Source organism: Sphaeramia orbicularis, chromosome 18, assembly GCF_902148855.1.
Source record: "Sphaeramia orbicularis chromosome 18, fSphaOr1.1, whole genome shotgun sequence".
Taxonomy (NCBI): domain Eukaryota; kingdom Metazoa; phylum Chordata; class Actinopteri; order Kurtiformes; family Apogonidae; genus Sphaeramia; species Sphaeramia orbicularis.
The window spans coordinates 36,461,558-36,485,785 of record NC_043974.1 but is presented as its reverse complement, the minus strand read 5'-3'; the positions used below and the strand labels follow the sequence as shown (position 1 = coordinate 36,485,785).

Below are 24,228 nucleotides of genomic sequence, written 5' to 3'. Positions count from 1 at the left end.
CTAAAAAAAAAAAAACTAAAACCAAAAAGATGTACAAGGGACTGCATGTAGTATTTCTGCTTTAGAATATAAAATAAACCCCCAAATTATCATTAGAGTATTATGTTTGGTATCAGTGAATTGGAGATGTTTTTATTTAGAGATGTGAACTGAATTTATTTCCAGCGACAAGCCGAGGGATTTTTGTGACCACTAGAGGGAGTAGTGAGTCACTCTGGAAAACTAACACCTTAAAATTTTTAGTGCAGCTATTGACAACACAAACCGTATAGAAAACAAAGGGGATTTATGGTTTTACTGTGGTTGTTTTCAGTCTAAAACAGAGCTAAGCTAACAGAGCTATAATGTAAACTATCAGCTGATGCAGCACACGGTAATCAGAAGACGCAATGTTATTTTGAGTGTCTGTATGAGTTTTAGTTTGAAGAGGAAAACTTCAATAACTGCAATACTTGATGATGTCACCTGAGTAGGCGGTCCTTCTGTCCATCCACCCCAGCGTAAAGTTTTAACTACTCAAAAAAACCAGGACTCATCTGTCTAGAGCTGCAACCAATTAATCAATTAGGTACTTTAAGTGAATGCAAAAAGTCACGATTTAATTAATCGACTGGAATTGATTGAAGGGAAATATTCTATTGCAGTTTTCCTGAATTGAAGCTTCTTTGTGCGTCACAGTAAGTGTCCGTGTGAAACACAACAGTGGAACCAATGTTTAACAGCAGAGAAATGAAGGAAACAAAGCTTTGATTCAGGAGAATTGTGGTTTAATTTTTTTTTTTGGACCACTTTGAGTCGATTAATTGGTTGCAGCTCTACATCTGTCCCTGACCAGTTTGGAATGTGTCATCATTAATGTAACACGATCAGTGGGTCAAACATTTTCACACTGTGGTTTATGATCCGATGGCAGAACTCTGTGTTTATAGTTATATTCTATTCTATTTTTTGGATTTCTTTTTTTTCTAATATGTTCATTTTGCTCCATGGGGCCTTAGAGTTTTGTATTTTCAGTTTTCTGTATGCGATGTACATACGACAAAACTGACAATGAAGCTGACTTTGTATATGTGTGGTTAAGCTATAACATTAAAGTACATTAAATATCATCTGTCCTCAGAGATACCTCCTATATGTCACCTCTTTAATATTAGAAAATAAAGTTTGTGTCTGTAACACAACTCAAATTGTGTTTTTCATGTTTGGTTTCCGATTTCTTTATTGGCTGCACGTTTGTCTGTGATTTACTCATTACCTCCGCCAAGGAGGTTATGTTTTTGCCAGGGTTTGTTTGTTTGTTTGTTTGTTTGTCTGTCCGTTAGTGTGCAACATAACTCAAAAAGTTATGGACAGATTTGGATGAAATTTTCAGGGTTTGTTGGAAATGGGATAAGGAAGAAATGATTAAATTTTGGTGGTGATGGGGCCCACGGGGGGGGGCACTGATCAGCCTTGGCGGAGGTCTGCGCTCTCTGAGTGCTTCTAGTTCTTCATGTTCTTCTTAAGACATTTTCCTAAAACTGAATTTGTGAGGTCATAGCAGAACATTTTATTGAATTTCACTTATTTGCCTTTAATTATTTTTGGTTAAAGAAGTTCTAAGTCAAAACATATTTGACAAATCTTTGAACCTTTTTACTTTATTCCTGCACTTACCCATTGTAGATAAAAAGACAACACATTAATACATAAAGCTATAACTCAGTGTTTAACACTTCACTTCTTTTTTAATTTAAGCACTTTCTAATTATTTTTTTTCCTGAAATCTTTTATTTCAGTTGTCTCTTTTTGTGTAGACCAGTACATTGAATCCACTTTTTTTTTAATTTTTAAATTTTTTTTTGTAATTGAATCCACATCCAATCACTTCACAGATTCCTACATGATCCAGCTCAGTCTGTGTCATTCGTTTATTCATTTTTCAATTTAAAACCAAAAATCAAAAAACAAAAAAAAAACATTAGTTTTTTTGTTTTTCATTTTCAAAACCACAATGAAAAATAACAGTTCGTTTTTCCATTTCCCGATTTTGTGCTCAAATGAAAAATGGAAAAAACAGATAATGACCGTTTCATCCGATTTTGCCATTTTCAATATACTTAAGTTGTCAGACTTGGAAGTAGTCGTTACTAGGGAAAAAATAAACAAACAGAATCATGGCCGGACTGGAGGAATATTTTGCTATAATCAAGCAGCTGTTTGATACGTACGGAAGCGTACTGCATTCACACAAAAAATTAATTGGCTGGAAAGTCGGCTGAATTTAAATTTTTTCAGAAAACAGTATCTCATTAATTTGGAAAATTCTGTTTATTTTTTCCCTAGTAATGACTACTTCCGGGTCAGACAACTTAACTATACTGAAAATAGCAAAATCGGATGAAACGGTCGTTATCCGTTTTTTCGATTTTTCATTTGAGCACAAAATCGGGAAATAGAAAAACGAACCGTTCTCCGTTTTTCATTCTGGTTTTGAAAATGAAAAACAAAAAAAAAAAACAGCCATTTTTTTGTCTTTTGATTTTTGGTTTTAAATTGAAAAACGAATGAACGAATGATACACGGATTCAGCTCTTCACCCTTTCTTCTCTCCTGTTTTTCCGATTTGCACTGAAATAATGACAGCGAAATGACACACATTATGTTCCTCAATATGTTTATTGAGTAGCGGAGGACGGTTGACATCAACTCGTCCTTTAGTTCACACTGAAGACGACACATATAACACAACATGCTCATGCACAAACTGGTCAAATGTAGGTTCATGTATGTATCCACTAACATACAGATCACTGCCTGGAAAAAAAAAGCATAAACCTGCAACTACTGCTTTTATCTTTTCAATTGTAATCTTTTGCGACTGCTAATACTTTGACGTACAGCTATAATTTAACGTCACATTTCTTTTATAATTGACATGTTAGTTACTCCCTTAAACTCTTACGAAATAACAGTCTGTAAATAGGAAGATTTAGGTCTGATGCTTTTCTCTCTACTAATGGTTTCCAGTTAAAATAACATTTTCCTTTATTCTGTCAGTTTCCTGTGTGTTATATGTGTCAGCGCTTCATTGTGATTATCTGGAGGCGAAGAACGGCCGGATTTTCATGCTGATGGCTTTGAGCGAGTACCAGCTTCCCTTCCAGTTCATCCACACCACGCCGTCGTCGGTGCCGTGTTTGGCCATGTCGCGGGTGTAGACTCCGCCTATGTAATAACGGCCATTGGGATTGGCCGAGTGGCAGCGGTTGTACCACCATCCGCCTCCGTCTTCTCTGGAACACTGTTTGGACGGGTCACCGGGGTTCCTGATGGAGACGGACGGAGAAACGGACACAACAAGGTGAGAAAAAGAGGTTGGAGGTTTGGATTTGTTATTTAGTCCACAACTGGAATGACAACAGGAAAAAAACAGCTACAGTATACGGCAAAAAGTGAATTTAATTTCCTGAGGATTCTGCCCAACAGATCAATAAAGTTCTATCTAATCTAATCTAATCTAATATGATCGAATCAAATCTGATCTAATTGAATTGAATCGAACCTAATCTAATTGAATCAAATCTAATCTAATGTATCCTAATCAAATTTTATCTGATAGAATCTAATCTAACCTAATTGAATCTAATGTAATCTAACCGAATCTAATCTAACCAAATCTAATCTAATCAAATCGAATCTAACCTAATTTAATCTAATCTAACCTAATCAAATCGAATCTAACTTAATCTGATCTAATCGAGTCAAATCGAATCAAATCTAACCTGTTCTAATTGAATCTAATCTAATCTGACCTAATCAAATCGAAACTAACCTAATCTAATTGAGTCAAATTGAATAGAATCAAATCTAATCTAATCTAACCTAATCTAATGTAATCTAATCTAATCTAAAATAATCTAATCTAATGTAACCTAATCTAATCGAATCTAATCTGATCTAATCAAATCTAATCTGATCTGATTGAACTGAATGGAATCTAACCTAATCGAATCGAATCAAATCAAATGTATCCTAATCTAATCTAATAGAATCTAATCTAATAGAATCTAATCTAACCTAATTGAATCTAATCTAATCTAATCAAATCGAGTCAAATCGAATCGAATCAAATCTAATCTGATTTGATCTAATCTAATCCAATCTAATCAAATGTATATATTTTACATTTAAATGGCCTTGCGGAGAAAATAAAATTGTTCCATTTGTTAAAATTAAAAAATCTGAGCAATTATTTCAAAAGGAAAAACGCTAAATTCTATCATATGAAATTCATTTATTTATCATGTACATCAGGGGTGTCAAACTCATTTTAGTTTAGGTTCCACATCCAGCCCAGTACGACCTGAAATGGGCCAGATCAGTAAAAGAATAACAGTGGAGAACAGTAAAATGACATAATGATGTTTACGTCTACAAAGTTCCATTAAAAATGTAAATAACATGAACAACCTGAAATGTCTTAAAAAAAAACATAAGTGCATTATTAACAATATTATGCCTCTCTTTATAATTTACGCAATACACAAAACATTTATTGACAGGCAGAATATTGAAAAAATTGCACCTAATTCTCTTAAAACATGTCAGGTTGTTCACATTTGTTCAGATTATTCACATTTTTTGTAAAAGAATAGTTTCTAAATGTAAATATTTTCATGTAATTTTACTTTTTTACACTAAATCTAAGGGAAACATTATTTATAGGTGATTATGATGGTATTTTACTGGTCTGATCCACTGTAGATCATATTGGTCTGTATGTGGAACCTGAACTACAATGATTTAGACATCCTTGATTCATAATATCTTCAAATGTAATTTTTGCATTTCACAAATTCATCCTATGGGCCGGATTGGATCCTTTGGTGGGCCCGTTTTGGCCCGTGAACCGTATGTTTGACACCTGTGACGTACATACTGTATTTTATTTCTATATAAGGGCTTATTGAATGACATTTAACAGTATAATATATTTCTATCCACCAATCTCGGCAAAGTCATGACTATTTTACTGTGCTCAGACTAATCCTCCTTTTATTTCAGTGTTATTTATGCTGACATGTGTAATTGGGCTGTTTTTCCTGTAAATACACAGATGTCTGAACACTCACCAGTTGTCGTTGTCTCTGTCGTAGGTGCTGAACATCATACCGTTGTGGATGGTCATGGTGCGGTTTACACCAAACAGCTCTGAGGATCCCTCCAGGAAACAGTTCCCAGCGTTACCGGAGTAACCGTCAACTGACAGGATGTAGTTGGACGACTCGGACTGGATGGTGAACTGCTGGTACTGAGCGCTGACCTGAGAACGAACAGAGCACAATGCATGGGATCATCCTAAATTTAGACTGAATTACAAATTTTTTGGTTTATTATAGATGGCAAAGAAAGAGCTACTGACATCAAACAATAATCAAATAAATGTGGATGACAGTAAATGGGACTGACCTTGGCTCCGGTCCAGTCCTCCATCTCAATCAGAACCTCGGTGGGACCCATCTTTGTCAGCTGACTAATGCGATCGTTCCCCAGCCAGTATTCACCTACGAATATTCAACATATTAATTAACAATAAACACAAATTACCCACGTAATCAACTGTACTCTGAGATGTTTCTGGTTGTTTCACAGTTTTTTCTAGTGGTCTCCAGTTCTAAGAAAAAAATTCTGTAAGTTTTTTGAAATTCTCTAATATGTCTCTTAACTATTTTAGATCAGCGCTCCTTTAGTGTGTGTCAGTGTTTTCATGGCTTTTTCAGGTGGCTGCCAATAGTCTGTGGTCGTAGAGGTAGTCATTTTCTAGATAATTACTAGGATATTAAATGTTTTTAAGGGTGTTTCAACACTAAAATTGTTTTGTTAATTGATAAGACATTTACAAGTCAATCTTTTTGGGTGTTTTCAGTGGGTTTTTAGGTGGTAGTAGTTGAGGTACTAAGGCTGTCCTCCTAATTGTTAGTGTCTCTGATTTTATTGTCTTTTTTTTTAATATTGTTCTTTTATACCGCACTTATTAATACTGTTTAAACATGGTTAATATTTTTTTTTTAAATAATTTTCATTCTGTCTTTTCATACATTTTTTCAGTGGTTGTTTGTATCGGTTCATGTCTGGGTAGGATTATGTGTTTTGTTATGGGTGGATGTTGTTTAGAAAATCAAAAATCTCCTTCCTGTATGGTGAATGTCTTATTCATGTTCTGTTATTAATGAAAAGACCTCTGACAGAAAAAAAAAGCGTGTCTCTGAAAAGTTTTAAATAACTACTAAAGTTTTATTTAGTCCCAATAAGTTGTTTTTCATTGTTGTGTAAGGATCACTCAGGTGTGCCAATTTTAAAGCTTTGATGTGTATTCCTGCAGTATCTAAGCTAGTTGTGTGTTTTCCTTGAGGTTTTTCGGGACGTTTAAGCCGGCCAACACCATCTTCTAATGATTAAGGTCATATGTTATCTTCAAGGTGAGACCTTTGCGTTGACTGTATATAAGAAACAGCATCTCACCTGGAGTCTCACAGTAACCTTTGCCAATGTCAAAGGCGATATTTCCAAATCCTCGTCTGTAACTGTCCCAGCGGCGACCGAATTCAACGCTGCCGTCGAGCCTGCTCTGGATAAGAAGCCATCCTAAACATAGAGGAAACACACAGATATGTTGGCATTGTGTTCTAAATAGGAAAAATGGTGCAGTAAAGTCAATGGATGGATGGATGGATGGATGGATGGATGGGTGGATGGATGGACAAGTAGATGGATGGATGGATGGATGGATGATGGATGGACAAGTAGATGGATGGATGGACAAGTAGATGGATGGATGGATGGATGGATGGATGATGGATGGATGGACAAGTAGATGGATGGATGGATGGATGGATGGATGGATGGACAAGTAGATGGATGGATGGATGCATGGATGAGTGGATGGATGGATGGATGCATGGACGAGTGGATGGATGGATGGATGGCTCAGTTGAATATTGTCATCTGTTGGACTGAGCGTGTTGTCACCTCCATTCTGGGTGGTCTGGTCACAGTAGACCTTGTATGGTGGGTAGAAAGTGTCCGGGTGGACCAGGTACAGCTGAGAGTCTCTGCCTCCACGGCGGTAGATGTCCTCACATTCCTTACCTGGATCAGACAGAAGAAAAAGAAAAAGAAGAAGAAAAAGAAAAAGAAGCAGAGTTCAACAAAGCCAAGTGAGATTGAGATCATTTTCATGTTCTCAACTGTAGATCAATTATTCATCAAGTAATCTTTACAAAGTGATTGTGAATATGTCGACCTGCTGGTTCTCAAAAACTGTAATATTTTCTACTAAAATAAAAACCAGAAAAAAACAACTCACCAGACACCACAGGGATGGGACACTTGGTCGTACAGCGTTCAGAACACTGTGCTCTCTGAGTATTAATGGCCTCCTCCAGCTTCTGGATCTTCTGACGGATCTTATCCACAACCCCCTACAGTCACATGACATATTTACCACATTTAGAGCTGCAGCTATTGGTTATTTTTGTAATCAATATTTTTTTTTTTTTTTGACAAAACTATTCATTGTAAACAGAAGGAGCAGAGGAACTGATATTGACCTGAAGGACTCGGATGTTTGAGGGGAAGATGGTGTCCACGGTCTCTTTAATGTAGGTGTGTTGTTCCTCCACTCGTTCGGTGTACTGACCCACCACGTTGTTATTATCTAAGACGAAGACCGGGAAAACAGGTCGATGACATCGCATTTCAACCACTTCACTAAAGTTTCCCTGTTACTGACATGGAAGCAGGTTATCGGCTTACACTCAGAAGGACTATAACAATAACATATCAGTTAGTCTGAAGATTGAACCATTAATTTGGATTTAATCATATAAATATCAGTTGATCATTCATCTGACTTAACCCTTTATTGGGGAAGTGACTATTTTTGGTAATTTCTGAATACATTACAAGACAGTGAGAGCAACAGTTCCAGTGAAGATAGTGAATCAATAATCTCAGGTCCAATGTGGTCTCCAGGGTCTGTAAGGTCCACCTCTGCATGAACAGTGAGTGGACCTGCTTTGTTCGGTACCATGAAGTAATGGTACTAATGGAAGGAATGATGTTTAAAGGGAGAATGTGGATGTGGACAGGGGTCTGGAGCAGCACTTATGTTGGTCTAATGTTTGAAAAGTCATGTTCTCATGTTCTAAAATACATGTTCCTTTCACCTTACATGAGTTTTTGTTGCATTTTTTTTATTGCTATTTATTTTTTGACACTTACAGGTAAGGAACCAATTATGGTAACTTCATTGACCTTGATTTTCTACATAATAGAAATTTTAGAAAAATTTCACAAAACTGATAAGTGAATTTCAGAATATTTCTATGAGTGTTCTATAAAGGGTTAAAAGCTCACAATATTAGAACTGATTCTTTTTGTTATTCGAAATTTCTCAAAAAGGCTAAATTTACCCCAAATGAAGGATGAAATTTAGTTTTTTCCTGCAGCACTATTTAATGCGGTCCAGACAACAAATGCCAAATACATTGTTATTAGGGATGTGTATTGGTAAGAATCTAGCAATATGATACAAATCACAATACTAGGGCCACGATACGATATATCACCATATATCATGATACTGTTAACAAGGTGATTTTTTGTTTGTTTTGTTGTTTTTTAAAAGATTATTTCCTGGAAGAATTGAATTACACCAGAAAAATGTGCAAATACTAAAGACATTCTTATTTGATCACAACAGGAACTAATGCTATATTACAAAATTTTCCTGTGAAAAAATGTAAAAGTTAAATTATGTTTTACAGATGTCACAGATTAAAATCCTGCTCAAATGTTTATCTTCTATTAGTTCAGAACTAATATCATAACATTATTTTTGTGCAATCCCAACAAAGGAACTAACATTTGCTGGTTATGTTTGCTTACATGTCCATATGTATATTTTATATTTTATATATTTTATGTATATTTCATCTTATTATTGCTATGCACAGTTTGCACAGGGGTGCTTGTTGCAATTTCATTTCACTGTGACTGTAATTGTACGTCATCCACACATGATAAATAAGGATCTTAAATCTTGAATCTAACATCTGCCACTCTCAGACAGTAAAAAGTGCTTTTAGGATGCTTCAAATAACCATTATTTAATAAAAAAAGTGTTAAATAATAAGAAAAACAAAAACAAAAATGAACCTCTGCCATGTCTACATTTAAATAAATACCTAAAATTATCGAAACAGTACTTTTTAATATCAATGCAGTATTGCAATATATTGCAGAACTGATATTTTCTTCCATCCCTAATTATTCTACATTACAGACACGTACCCCTGATGATCCTCTGGCGTTCCCTCAGAGAGACCTCCATGGAGGTGACGTACGTGTAGATGTTGTTGGAAGATCGAACCAGTTCGTCCACCTGAGGTTTCAGTACATTAATGCCCTGCCACAAACAAAAACAAGAGGTCATCACTTCATTTGTCAGAATGCCTTTCCGTACATGAAACTGTGTCCTGAGGTGTTCTGTACCGTTTTAACGTTCCTCTCCTGTTTCTGCAGCATCGTCTTCAGCTCACAGCCGTTAGGACACAACACACCCTGAACAATAACAACGACACCGTAGGTTAAAACTGCTGTTCACAAGTAGAAATGGGTTTGAAACATTGAATATAATGTGTGATGTTTTGAATCCTTTAGCAGCCAATGATTTCCCACAATATGAAAAGTCAAGAGAATCAAATTTATTGTCGACTACTCTGCCAAGTCAACTGCATTCCAGCACCACCAGGTGGAAAACCATTAGCAATAGCCTTTGTACTTAGGTTAGCCACTGCCAATCAAACAGGCTGGTGCAGGAGTCACAGATTCTGTTCTATTATGGAGGTCCAAACACCATAACAGTAAACAGGTTTAATCAGACACCTGGTGTTCAGAACAGCCTTTGGATGTTGGCTAAGTTCAGCCTACTTTTGAATTCAAATGGAATGCACCATAACTCTGTTTATATCTACAATGAAAAAAAAAATTTTGGTGTAGTATTATTTATTAGGTTAACTGTCACAATTTTTATTTTCTAATTGTAAGTATCAGTGAGAAATGGAATTATTCAAGTAAAACTAAATAAATAAACTGTGTGGGAAGAGTAAGTTGTATGAAGTATTTTCACATAATATTCAAAGGTTATAGTCATTACACATGAACCTAGAAATACCAAGTAAGTTTTAATAGGCAATTTAAACTGCAGAAAAATATGTAAAATGTTGTGTAAAAGATACTTATATATTATCCATTAATAAAAGTTAGAAAAAGTATTGTAGCGAGCCACACTGATCAAAATGGGGGCAGTTTGTGCCAAGTCATGTGACTCACGTAGTTTACGGTGTCACTGAGTCATGTGACGATGTGCCACCAAGCAAGTTGTAAATATTCGTTAAAACCAAGCTGCTGTTCTGTGTTCTGTAGTTCTATGACTCATGTTCTGCCTATAGGGGAGAGTATCTGAGTGAACTGGGTGGAATATTTCAGTTTGACATCATGACTGAATGCTCTGTGCTGCTGTCAGAGAGTCTGTGCTGTTTATTATATGTTGCTTTATATATCTACACTGAAAAAAATAATTTTTTGGTGTAGTAATATTTATTAAGTTAACTGTCACAATTTTTATTTTCTAATTGTAAGTATCAGTGAGAATTGGAATTATTCAAGTAAAACTAAATAAATAAACTGTGTGGGAAGAGTAAGTTGTATGAAGTATTTTCACATAATATTCAAAGGTTATAGTCATTACACATGAACCTAGAAATACCAAGTAAGTTTTAAGAGGTAATTTAAACTGCAGAAAAAATATGTAAAATGTGTAAATGTTACTTATATATTGTCCATTAATAAAAGTTTGAAAAGTATTGGAGCGAGCCACACTGATCATAATGGGGGCAGTTTGTGCCAAGTCATGTGACTCATACTTTACAGTGTCACAGAGTCATGAGACGGTGCGCTACCAAGCAAGTTGTAAATTTTCGTTAAAACCCAGTTGCTGTTCTGTGTTCTGTAGTTCTATGACTCATGTTCTGCCTATAGGGGAGAGTATCTGAGTATCTTGACACCATGACTGAACGCTCTGTGCTGCTGTCAGAGAGTCTATGCTGTTAATCTGTTTATTATATGTTGCTTAACCCTTTCATGCATGAATTGTGAAAAAAAGTATCTAGATTTTTTTTAAAGTTTTATTTTATTACTCAAAATTAGCCTAAAGTTGAAATGCATTTTGATTTTTTTTTCTTAAATATGATTTTATTAAGAAGATATCTAACTGACAGCCAGGAAAGTGCAAGTTGCCTGCATTGGAAACTTCATGATGCAACAATTTTTTCAGATGCATGTTTCTTTTTTATTTTTATGGAATGTCCTTTGTGGTGGACTGTTTTTTTTTTTTTTTTATATAAAGCTGTGAAACTCCACACAATGTGGACAGAAAACCCATAGCTGGGTCTTAGGAGGTTAACTTTATGAGATCACAGAGCAGTCCAAATTCTAAAACTAAGATCATACTTTTTTCATTGTATTGCTTCGGGTCTACAGAGACTGCCCCCATGTGGTTGGGAGAATATTGCCTTTATAACCCTTTGGAAAGTGAGCTTTAACTATGTGTCCAAAAATGTGGGCGTCATGTATGAAAGGGTGAATGAGAGTATTACTACTGCTTTCCAGAAGAGTGCGGTGTACTGATATGCGAGAAGTGCGACCAATGTTCACTCTCCCAAAACTTAGTTCTACCAAAATGTCACAGTATTTAATTAATGACCTTGAAAAGCCATTAGCTTTAGATGTATTAGCATTAGCATTTTTCAGTTTGAAGCAGTCAGAGTCGAAGTAAAACTTAAAAAAAAGTCAAATTCAACGACCATATTAATAATTATCAGTAAATTACCTGAGGTTTGCTGGTAAAATAAACGTATATCCATAAGTAAAGTTTAATTTGATAATCGCCCTTGTAGAATTTACTTATAATTCTAAGTGCAAATACTTTCCTAAGTTTTCCGAAGTAAATAACACCCCCAATTTTTTTCAGTGTATGGTAAGTGTCTGTTTAGTTGTTGACAGTGGCGGTGGTGGTGGTGGTGGCGGTGGTGGTGTCCTACCATTTCTTCTGAGGCGTGGGTGCATCCTCCACTCTCCGGCTGCTCCACCTTCTCCTCCACCTGTGCGACTCCTGTTGTGGGGGTGGAGGGGCGTCCACGGTACCTGAGACCACCAACAAATACCCCTTGACATTCGTCATCTTCTGAGCTAAGGCTAACGTTAGCCACACACATAAACAGCAGCTTAACCCATAAAGACCAAAACCATCTACTGATCTAAACCGTTTAATACTTGTTGATCCATTAATTCTTTTTAAAAAAAAAATTTTTTTTAAATTTTATTTTGAACATGCAAAGAAAATAAGACAAAACAAAGCAAATTAAGACATAAAATAACATTTAAATGGACAGAATCTATCTTCAAGCACATAGATTCTGTCCATTTAAATGTTATTTTTTTTATGTCTTAATTTGCTTTGTTTTGTCTTATTTTCTTTGCATGTTCAAAATAAAAAACAAAACAAAAAGAATTAGTGGATCAACAGGTATTAAACAGTTTAGAATAATGTTATTTTGTTTATGTCTTAATTTGCTTTGTTTTGTCTTATTTTCTTTGCATATTTGAAATAAAAAATTAAAAAAAATTCTATCAATAACATGTAAATAATTGGTGTAAAATACAGTTTGTCGTCTTTTCATGCATGTTCAGAGGCTCCGTAGTGAACGTGGAAACACTGTCATTTTCTACAACATTGATTCACCAGTAAAACCACTGACAGTGGATGGACACACTTGGTTTATGTTCAGTTAATGATATCTTTGCTGGAAAAGTCTGTTTTTCTTCAGTTTTCTCTGTTTCTGATAAAATAACCCTCAGCTTTTTATGAACATCTACATGATCAGTGAATTAAATAAAAAAATAAAAATACCAGATTTTCGCTGGTAAAATGCAAAACACAGAGGATAATATTACAATAAATGGTGATAAATCACTTAAGAAAGGTTTAATATAGAGAAAAATTAATTTGGGATCTGCCACAAAAGTAGCACTGGGTCTTTATGGGTTAACAATGACAAAACTGAAGTTCTTTTGAAGACTTTTGAGGGAATAGTCCTCATCATGTGTCTGCTGTGGATTTTATGTTCACATCCCTCAGTATGGGTCATTACTCCTATTCTGTAACATGTAGGAGTCCTGTGTTTCCATTTCTGTGTATGTTTTTATGGATGTACCTGCTGCCGCCGCTGACCGGAGGTGGGACATAACGGTTTGGGTTGTAACGTTCTCTTTGCCGATCCAATGGACGGTGGCCACGAGCATCTACACCAACTGTTTGGTCCTGAAAAAAAGAAAAAGCAAATTGGCAAATCAATAAAAACATATTCAAATGCATATAAATAATATGAGTAAGAATAAATTTTAACATATTCTACGTACTGATCCATTATTTGCGGGTTGCTTCTTGGCATCCTGTATTGAAGAAATAGAAGTTTCTATTAGTATTGTTAATCTCAATGTTTTATAATGTAATCTATTACTAATACAGGGTGGGGAAGCAAAATTTACAATATTTTGAGGCAGGGATTGAAAGACAGTGTATGACCAATTAGTTTATTGAAAGTCATGAGAATTTATTTGCCACAAGAAAATGTACATAATAGAAAATGTTTTTATTCTCTTATTTTTATTCTCTTTATTTATTCTTGCCACTCATTTGACCCCCTAAGTAAATTTTAGCCATTGGGTAAATTATTATTATTTTTTATCATTATTATTTGTCATTTATTCTTATTTAAAGTTTCATTTTGCACGGAAAACTGTTCACATATTGTTTGTTTAAAAGTATTGCAATAAAAATACAGATGTTTTCCCTAACATGATGAATAATCGTGATTACAATATTGGTCAAAATAATCACGATTATCATTTTGGCCATAGTTGTGGAGCCCTACAGGGTGGGGAAGCAAAATTTACAATATTTTGAGGCAGGGATTGAAAGACAGTGTATGACCAATTAGTTTATTGAAAGTCATGAGAAATTATTTGCCACAAGAAAATGTACATAATAGAAAATGTTTTTATTCTATGTGTCCTCCTTCTTTCTCAATAACTGCCTTCACACACTTCCTGAAACTTGCGCAAGTGTTCCTCAAATATTCGGGTGACAACTTCTCCCATTCTTCTTTAATAGTATCTTCCAGACTTTCTCGTAATAGTTCTGCTCATAGTCATTCTCTTCTTTCCATTATAAACAGTCTTTATGGACACTCCAACTATTTTTGAAATCTCCTTTGGTGTGACGAGTGCATTCAGCAAATCACACACTCTTTGACGTTTGCTTTCCTGATTACTCATATGGGCAAAAGTTTCTGAAAAGGTATGGATAATAGTGTTAGGTATGATTATGACATCAATATATGTTTGGTTTCAAAACAATTGACGTAGTGCCTGCTGAGAAAAAACAACTAAATGTTCATTGTAAATTTTGCTTCCCCACCCTGTATTATATTTTATAAAAATGGTATTTTTTATTTTATTTTTATATGTGACTATTACATGCAATCTGTAAATGTATTAACTGGTATTTGCCCATTTTTTCCTTATAATTTACTAAAACATCAACATTATTTAAAAAATTCTATTATAAAAATAAAGAAATAAACCCCAGTAAACTCACCGTGTCGTAGTCGTCATAATCTAAAGTATCCAGTGCACAGGCGGCGAAGCCACAGAGACACAACAACAGCAACGTCCTCATAGTTTAGTCTGTTTTCAACCTTCTGCTCTCACAGCTGACCTCAGCTCCTATTTATCCTCTGTCCGTCCATCTGTCTGTCCGTCCGTGGGCATTAGTCAACACCTGCGAGGACAGTTTACCCTCCTGAGTCACTGAGCGAGGGCGTGAGGACAAGTACAAAGTGTGTTTGACATGTGTGTAACCGCTTTAACCATTTCTGATGTCAAGTTCAGTAACCTAGTATGAAACCAGCTGAAACAACAACCACAAAAAGTATAAAAGTAAAAGGATATTTTAAAAATGTCTATATAGAAATAACAACAATAACAGTATGAATGTATATATAAAAATATCTATAGATACAAACGACAACAAACAAGTCAAATGACATCTACAAACAATACGTTTTTTTTTTTTTTTTGTATTATTGTTAGCACCTTATTTACTGTTTTCTTATTTTTTTCAGTTATACAATGTGGATATACGAAAAGTGGATGCACATATTTAACATATTCAACAAGTGTTCCAACCTCCATCCTCTTACACAAAACATAACATACAACGCTTTAGCCTTGAATAATTTCACACAATGCAAAACATCGAAACCCTTTTGTTTTACATACGTATTCTTTACATGGGTTTATTAAAATTATGATTATTGAATTAATTGAAACATATTTGTGAAATTTCAAAATTCAACGGTGTGTACGATTTTTCTCTGAAAAAACAAAGCAAGTCATAGATGCACAAACAAACCAGGGAAACTGTATTAAACTAAACTAAACTAAACAAACCAAACTGAACTAAAGCAAAGCAAAATAAACCAAACCAAACTTAACTAAACCAAAGTGAACCAAAACCAAACCAAAGCAGACAAATCAAACCAAACTAAACTAAACCAGAGCGAACCAAAACAAACCAAAGCAAAGAAAACCAAACTAAACCAAACTAAACCAAACTAAACTAAACCAAACCAAAGCAAACCAAAACAAAGAAAACCAAACTAAACCAAACCAAACTAAACTAAACTAAACCAGAGCGAACCAAAACAAACCAAAGCAAAGAAAACCAAACTAAACCAAACCAAACTAAACTAAACTAAACCAAAGCGAACCAAAACAAACCAAAGCAAAGAAAACCAAACAAAACTAAACCAAACTAAACTAAACTAAACTAAACCAAAGCGAACCAAAACAAACCAAAGCAAAGAAAACCAAACGAAACTAAACCAAACTAAACTAAACTAAACCAAAGCGAACCAAAACAAACCAAAGCAAAGAAAACCAAACTAAACCAAACCAAACTAAACTAAACTAAAGCGAACCAAAACAAACCAAAGAAAAATAAACTAAACCAAACCAAACTAAACTAAACTAAACCAAACTAAACCAAACCAAACTGAACTAAACCAAAACAAACCAAAACAAACCAAAGAAAAATAAACTAAACCAAACCAAACTAAACTAAACTAAACCAAACTAAACCAAACCAAACTGAACTAAACCAAAACAAACCAAAACAAACCAAAGAAAACTAAACTAAACCAAACTAAACTAAACTGAAGCGAACCAAAACAAACAAAAGCAAAGAAAACCAAACTAAACTAAACTAAAGCGAACCAAAACAAACCAAAGAAAACTAAACTAAATCAAACCAAACTAAACCAAACTGAACTGAACTAAACTAAAGCGAACCAAAACAAACCAAAGCAAAGAAAACCAAACTAAACTAAACTAAAGAGAACCAAAACAAACCAAAGAAAACTAAACTAAACCAAACTAAACTAAACTGAAGCGAACCAAAACAAACCAAAGAAAACTAAACTAAATCAAACCAAACTAAACCAAACCAAACTGAACTAAACTAAAGCGAACCAAAACAAACCAAAGAAAACTAAACTAAATCAAACCAAACTAAACCAAACCAAACTAAACTAAACTAAAGCGAACCAAAACAAACCAAAGAAAACTAAACTAAATCAAACCAAACTAAACCAAACCAAACTGAACTAAACTAAAGCGAACCAAAACAAACCAAAGCAAAGAAAACCAAACTAAACTAAACTAAACTAAACTAAACTAAACTAAACTAAAGAGAACCAAAACAAACCAAAGAAAACTAAACTAAACCAAACTAAACTAAACTGAAGCGAACCAAAACAAACAAAAGCAAAGAAAACCAAACTAAACTAAACTAAACTAAAGCGAACCAAAACAAACCAAAGAAAACTAAACAAAATCAAACCAAACTAAACCAAACCAAACTGAACTAAACTAAAGCGAACCAAAACAAACCAAAGCAAAGAAAACCAAACTAAACCAAACTAAAATAAACTAAACCAAAGTGAACCAAAACAACCCACACCAAAGCAAAGCAAACCAAACCAAAGAGAACCAAACTAAACCAAACTAAATTAAACTACACCAAAGCAAATCAAACCAAACCAAACTAAACCAAAGCAAACCAAATTAATTTTAATGTCATTTGTCATTTTATATCATTAAAATATGTAAGTATCAAAAGACCTTGTGTTAATCCTATATCCATATATGTCATATGTATAGTATAGCATTTTTTTAATATATAAAATATGACTATTTCCAAATTCCAATTGTAACACATTGTAATATTACATACTTTTTTGGACTTGCATAAATATTACTTTATATATTTCAGTATATTACATTATATTATAAGCAAATCATGGCCACATAAAGACCGTGTGTGTTCAAGTCTTCCCTCTTTTTGTTTCTGTGAATTTGAGTGTTTTATTAAACGTCTCAAATATATCTGTGTTTTAATGCATTTTTTCATTTTAATGTTAAAGTTTGCTTGTTTTCAGCCAAGAAACAAAAATGAATCCATCCTGGTTTTATTTCTGGGAATCTGTACCGGTCACTATCGGGAAATTAGGACGATGAAGCAACTGTTTGTTTGAGTCCAAAAGGGTATGGAGAGTTGTGTTATGACAGCACAGTCAACATTATGCTGAAAAAACCAAAGTAATACATCTATGAGAGACAGAGAGAGAGAGCGAGAGAGATCCCTTTAATATAGGTTTCCCATAAAACAGCAGTGATGTCTGAGTCACTGGATTATTTCATTTGAGTGGATCAGTGTGCGTGTCCCCATAAGAGATGAATAAGACTTTACAGAACATGTACACATTTACTCTGGGTGTCAGGACATAAAACAGCATCTGCAAATTCAGCATTCTCATGTGTGGCCATGCAACAGTGGAAAAAATTACCAACAGAACTACTAACAATTACAAACTATCACACATTCTCCTGCATGGTGAAAAAACAGCTACTGTCAAACCAAACCTGTAGCCATAATGTAATGTACTGTAAACATGCTCAGAGTGTGTGACAGACTGCAGTGGGACCAATAAGAGTGAATGAATATTTTATACAGATGGAGTTATAAATATCTTCTTTTTTTTTTTTTTTTTACTGTTTTTTAACATTTGAGTTTTTATTAATGTCTGTTTTTAATGATATACAGATGGAATTATAAATATACTTTTTTTTTTTTTTTTACTGTTTAACGTTTTAGTTTTTATTAATGTCTGTTTTTTTAATGACATACAGATGGAGTTATAAATGTGCATTTTTAAATTTTTTTTTTTACTGTTTTTAAACGATTTAGTTTTTATTGTCCGTTTTTTTAATGATATACAGATGGAGTTATAAATATACATTTTTTTAAACTGTTTTTTTACGTTTTAGTTTTTATTGTCCGTTTTTTTTAATGATATACAGATGGAGTTATAAATATGCATTTTTTTATTTTTTTTTTTACTGTTTTTAAACGATTTAGTTTTTATTGTCCGTTTTTTTAATGATATACAGATGGAGTTATAAATATACATTTTTTTTAAACTGTTTTTTTACGTTTTAGTTTTTATTGTCCGTTTTTTTTAATGATATACAGATGGAGTTATAAATATGCATTTTTTAATTTTGTTTTTTAATGTTTTAGTTTTTATTTTTTTGTAACATATTTTATTAGTTTTAAAAGAACAACAACAAAAAGAAAACAGAACATAAATAAGTCTGGGTAGCACAGTTTTATCAATTATTGTGCTTATATAATGTCCATTTTTTTCCACTTTTTGTTCATTTGTGGTTCTTGTAGTCTCAATCTGTGTTAGTTTTTCCATTAGAAATATGTCCTCGATATCCTTTGATGGTACGTTCATCTTCCCCCAATTCCTTGTTATACATTTTTTTGCAGCTATCAACATCACCTTTACCAAATATTTATCGTATTCACGTACAGTGCCATCACCAAAGTTGCATAAATAAAGAATTTCACGTTTCTTTGGAATTGTGTATCCTAATACTTTGACATAGGACATTGCAGATCATTTCCCAGTATTCCGAAAGTTTTGAACATTTCCAAAAAACATGAGAATGGTCAACATCCATCTCCCCGCATTCACTCCAACATTCCTGATGCCTCTGTAACTGTTTACTTTTAAACTTGGGTGTAATAAAAAAAATCTTATAAGGTTTTTCCAGGCAAATTCCCTCCATGTCCAAGAGCTAGTAGTTGTATGATGTAATTTCCACATGTTTAGCCGATCTATATCATCTATTTCTATGTCAAATTCTCTTTCCCATTTCACTGTTTTAGTTTTTATTGTCTGCTTTTTTTTAATGATGTACAGATGGAGTTATAAATATGCATTTTTTTGTTTTTTTAATGTTGTATTTATTTGTTTTCGTAACTTATATTTTATTAGTTTTAAAAGAACAACAACAAAAAGAAACACAACATAAATAAGTCTGGGTAGCACAGTCTTATCAATTATTGTGCTTATATAATGTCCATTTTTTCCACTTTTTGTTCATTTGTGGTTCTTGTAGTCTCAATCTATGTGTTAGTTTTTCCATTAGAAATATGTTCTCGATATCCTTTGATGGTACGTTCATCTTCCCCCAATTCCTTGTTATACATTTTTTTGCAGCTATCAACATCAGCTTTACCAAATATTTATCGTATTCACGTACAGTGCCATCACCAAAGTTGCATAAATAAAGAATTTCAGGTTTCTTTGGAATTGTGTATCCTAATACTTGACATAGGACATTGCAGATCATTTCCCAGTATTTAGAAAGTTCTGAACATTTCCAAAAAACATGAGAATGGTCAACATCCATCTCCCCGTATTCTCTCCAACATTCCTGATGCCTCTGGAACTGTTTACTTTTAAACTTGGGTGGAATAAAAAATCTTATAAGATTTTTCCAGGCAAATTCCCTCCATGTCCGAGAGCTAGTAGTTGTATGATGTAATTTCCACATGTTTAGCCAATCTATATCATCTATTTCTATGTCAAATTCTCTTATATAAACCAGATAGAAACATATATAAACCAGCCAACCAGCAGTAAACCAGACAGAAACATATATAAACAAGAAAAGCACTCGGAGAGCGCAGACCTCCGCCAAGACAGATCTGTTGTGTGTGTGTATGTGTGTCCCTGATCACCACCAAAATTTAATCATTTCTTCCTTGCACCATTATCAACATTTCCTGAAAATTTCATGAAAATCTGTTCATAACTTTTTGAGTTATCCTGCTAACAAACAAATAAACATGCAAACAAACAAAGCAAAGCAATCACAATACCTCCTGGCAGAGGTAACCAGACAGAAACATATATAAACCAGTTCAGCAGCAGTAAACCACACCTTAGCAGATATCTCATATCTTAATCATCTACAGTTCCATTATTAGCCAACTGTGCTACATTTCAATTCAGCTAGCTGTTGTTAGTAACAACAAACATTTTTTTACCATTATAAAAGGTTACACACCTCTATAATTGGATTACTTTTCTACCTCCTCTTTTCTCTGCTTCAAAATTCTGAAGCAAGTGCTTGGAAGGCCTTTTCATGGTGAGAAATTCTCCAACCTTCACCTGGACGCTTAATTCAACACCTGTCTGAGATTGTCAATCAGCCCTGCTCTGTCTCTCTCACTCACGCACATGCGCAGTGAGCACCGGTATGGGAGAGTTCACCTGAGAAATTACAGGGGGGGGCGTTTTGTGTTTTTTTCCTCATTTCTTAATTTTTAAGGCAGTTAATGAGAAATGATCAAATTATCAGTACTAGTGTTTATTTATTTACTATAATTATTATTACTATTATTGTTATTTTTTATTTATTTATTTTTTTGCCTCCATGTGGCACCCCCTATAGCGGATGGCGTCCTAGGCAACCGCCTACATGGCTGATGTCACCAGCAGGCCCTGGTTGGCTTGCTATTATATGATTATTTATTTATTTAGTCTTCAATTTTTCTTTCTTTCTCTCTTCTTCTTCTTTCCTTCATATTTTATTCTAATTCTAGTTAAATGTTATTGTACTTTTAGAATGTCAGCTCCTTTTTATGTATTTGAGTGGAACCGTTCAGCCTGAGCATATGTTTCTATATCTGTCATTGTTTAATGGTTTTCATTCTGTATATTAGTACTTTGTCTCCATGTGATGTTTTATTATGTTGATTGTTTGTCCAGGACAACAGATGGAAATGAGCTCCTCTGCAAAATCTGCTGCATGCATCTTGTTCTTTGCAACTAATGCCAATACAGTCTTGTAACTATATAAATAAATACTAAAAATACTAAAATTATTTTAGCAATTATTCTGATTTACAATGGACAAATTATTCTTCTAAATTAAAATAAAAAATGAGCAACTTTTAAGATGATTTGGTGAGTTAGATGACTGCTGTCTTAAAATGTTGCTCCCCAAAAAACCAAATAATAATTGAAAGTGCACAAATGTAGGAAATAAAACCAGAACTTGTTTATTTAATCAGTTTGTGCTGAAGTCTTTTAAATGATCACCTGTTCAAACTGTGGCTGGTTTTGGATAAAGTCAGTGTGAACAGAAGCGGTAGCATGCTCATATCAGCTCCACTAATGTGTAAATGGTTTCATATTTGAACCAGATCTCCAGTTTGGTCAGTTCCTCACTTCAGAAACAGTGGCTGATCTTCAGTAAACACCACTCTGTGGATGCTCAGACTCAGTTGTAACCGTTAATCTGTTCTGTGAGAAGCAGATCTGAAAGGAATGGATTAATTCTGAGCAAGAACTGGAAATGGAGCTGTGTGACCCTCTGGATCTAAATGAAGTTCACAGGCAGAAACAGTGGTGCCATCTGCTGGACACATGTTCATATGGTGGGACTAAAAAGTCTACTTGGTTTATTAAAAGAGTTGATTTTTGAGACTGGACAATAAGGGTTAGATATCATATTAGAAGGGTTAGAAATAAGACCAACATGATCTTCATTCTATAGTATCTCTGTGCACATTAGAACACAAAAACAAGTATGTGTTGGACTTTAACTGGGATCTTCAGATAACCCTAGATGCCGAAAATGCAGAAGTAGCAACAACAACATATCAAGTTAACGTGTATTCTTCATTTTGTACAGATTGACCACAATCTACTCCAGGTCATAACTGACTTATACACCTACAGTATGAAATATAGTTGACTGAAAAACTTTGGGTCCTATAGGATATGGGGAAAAACTGTCAGCATGAAAAGACACGATTGTGATGTGTAAAAATTCCACACTCTGTAATGAGTCAGACCCTTTTATCGAGTGTCACAGCATGAAATTCATTCATAAACCAACGTAATAACACTAGTCAGATCACCAGAAGCACCACACAGTGTGAATTATCAGTCCCATTCAGGAAAAGCACATTTGGTCAGTTCTCATTCTGTTAAAGCAACACAAAACTGGAACTCACTTCCCACCCACATTAAAGATACACATACATATTCTACTTTTACAGCCAAATTAAAAACACAGTTTGCAGACAACTACACTTGTACACACTAACCTGTGGCTGTGTGTTATTTGTGTCATGATCATGGATGCTGTCTGTCCATATGTGATGTCTGTTTGCATCCCTGTCTGTGATTATGTGCTGATGTATTATGTGTGATTCTATTGTATGTGCTGCTTTTGTGTGTTTGGATTATATGTGCTGTCTCTGTATGATTGTACTGATGCTTTACTGTTCTCTTTTATCTTTGTTAGGGACCGAGCAGTAAGACTACCAGGAGACAGGATTCAAGTTTCAAGTGTGGGTTTTTATTCACCCAAAATTATTATTATTATTACCTCCGCCAAGGAGGTTATGTTTTTGCCAGGGTTTGTTTGTTTGTCTGTTTGTTTGTCTGTCCGTTAGTGTGCAACATAACTCAAAAAGTTATGGACAGATTTGGATGAAATTTTCAGGGTTTGTTGGAAATGGGATAAGGAAGAAATGATTAAATTTTGGTGCTGATCGAGGGTGGGGGGGCCCACGGGGGGGGCCACTGATCAGCCTTGGCGGAGGTCTGTGCTCTCCGAGTTATCTCTAGTTATTATTATTATTATTATTATTTTTTTTTTTTTTTACAAATGATCGTTTTAACAATTAAGTATATAAAAAAGGTCATCATAACTGAACTGTACACAAAAATAATAGCAACTAAGACTGAGAGCAAGAACTGATGCATCAAACAAACTGACAAAAACTGACCTACCAAAATGAGACAAAGGTGGAACATATATAGTTGCTTGGCCAAACCATGAAACAAAAAAGGGGAAAACAAAATGGACACCAACTATACCTAAATACAGCTGAAGCTTTGGTAACATTAAATCCCCCCATGACAGATCTACCCACAGATTTTCAATGATGTTCAAGTCTGGGACTGTGAGGTCTGTTCCAAAACCTTCAGCTGGAGTCTCTGAGGTCGTCCATGGTGGATTCACAGATATGTTTCAGATCATCATCCTGTTGTAAAATCCATCCTCTTTGACACTGTTCATTTGTCTGATTTTGCTGCAGTGGTTTTGATTTTACTGTTTGGATTTTCTTTGGTTTGGAGGACAGACTACTGCTGTGAAAAATGTGTCATCACAGAGCAACAAAAAACACTAGAAAAACAATAATGAGTCTAAAAGCATAGTTTGAGTGGTTTTAAGTGTGCATATTTCTGTTGTATTTACCTGTTTCATATATTCAAGAGGAATAAGATCAAGCCTCAGTTTAGGAGTTTGACTTGATAAATGGAAACACATACACAACAGATCAATCAAACTGCTTCTTCAGCTTCATCTTCTCTTATTGGAGGAAACTGATATGTGAGCTGAGATCTGTCTGCAGAGGAGACACAGGACAGAGACGCACATGACCTCTGACCTTTGACCTTCAGCACCACTGTTTTCCCTCGCAGGGTGACTCCATCTTTGATGACTTCACATTCATATCATCCGGAGTCGTCATGTTGGAGATCCTTCAGGGTCAGACTGAAGTCTCCAGTCGTCCATGGGTCTTCATTCATCTTTGTTCTGTTTTTGTATATATTGTCCTGT

The 24,228-nt window shown here is 34.5% G+C and overlaps 1 protein-coding gene across 2 annotated transcripts; it reads right to left on the bottom strand.

The window, feature by feature from the left end:
* Window positions 1-2,645: 2,645 nt before the first annotated feature.
* fgb (fibrinogen beta chain) lies at window positions 2,646-23,989 on the bottom strand. Of its 2 annotated transcripts, XM_030162640.1 has the most exons (14): window positions 23,863-23,989; window positions 14,765-14,947; window positions 13,525-13,557; window positions 13,320-13,426; window positions 12,147-12,249; window positions 9,538-9,606; window positions 9,337-9,451; window positions 7,593-7,699; window positions 7,349-7,463; window positions 7,012-7,131; window positions 6,505-6,627; window positions 5,452-5,546; window positions 5,115-5,305; window positions 2,646-3,308 (listed from the first exon to the last, which is right to left on the bottom strand). In XM_030162640.1, exons 2-14 carry the CDS (start codon window positions 14,843-14,845, stop codon window positions 3,077-3,079), a joined length of 1,491 nt encoding a protein of 496 aa, XP_030018500.1. In that variant the 5' UTR covers window positions 14,846-14,947; window positions 23,863-23,989; the 3' UTR covers window positions 2,646-3,076. The 2 variants fall into 2 exon arrangements, with proteins under 2 accessions (XP_030018500.1, XP_030018499.1); XM_030162639.1 differs by lacking the exon at window positions 23,863-23,989 and having other exon boundaries at window positions 14,765-15,135.
* Window positions 23,990-24,228: the final 239 nt, after the last annotated feature.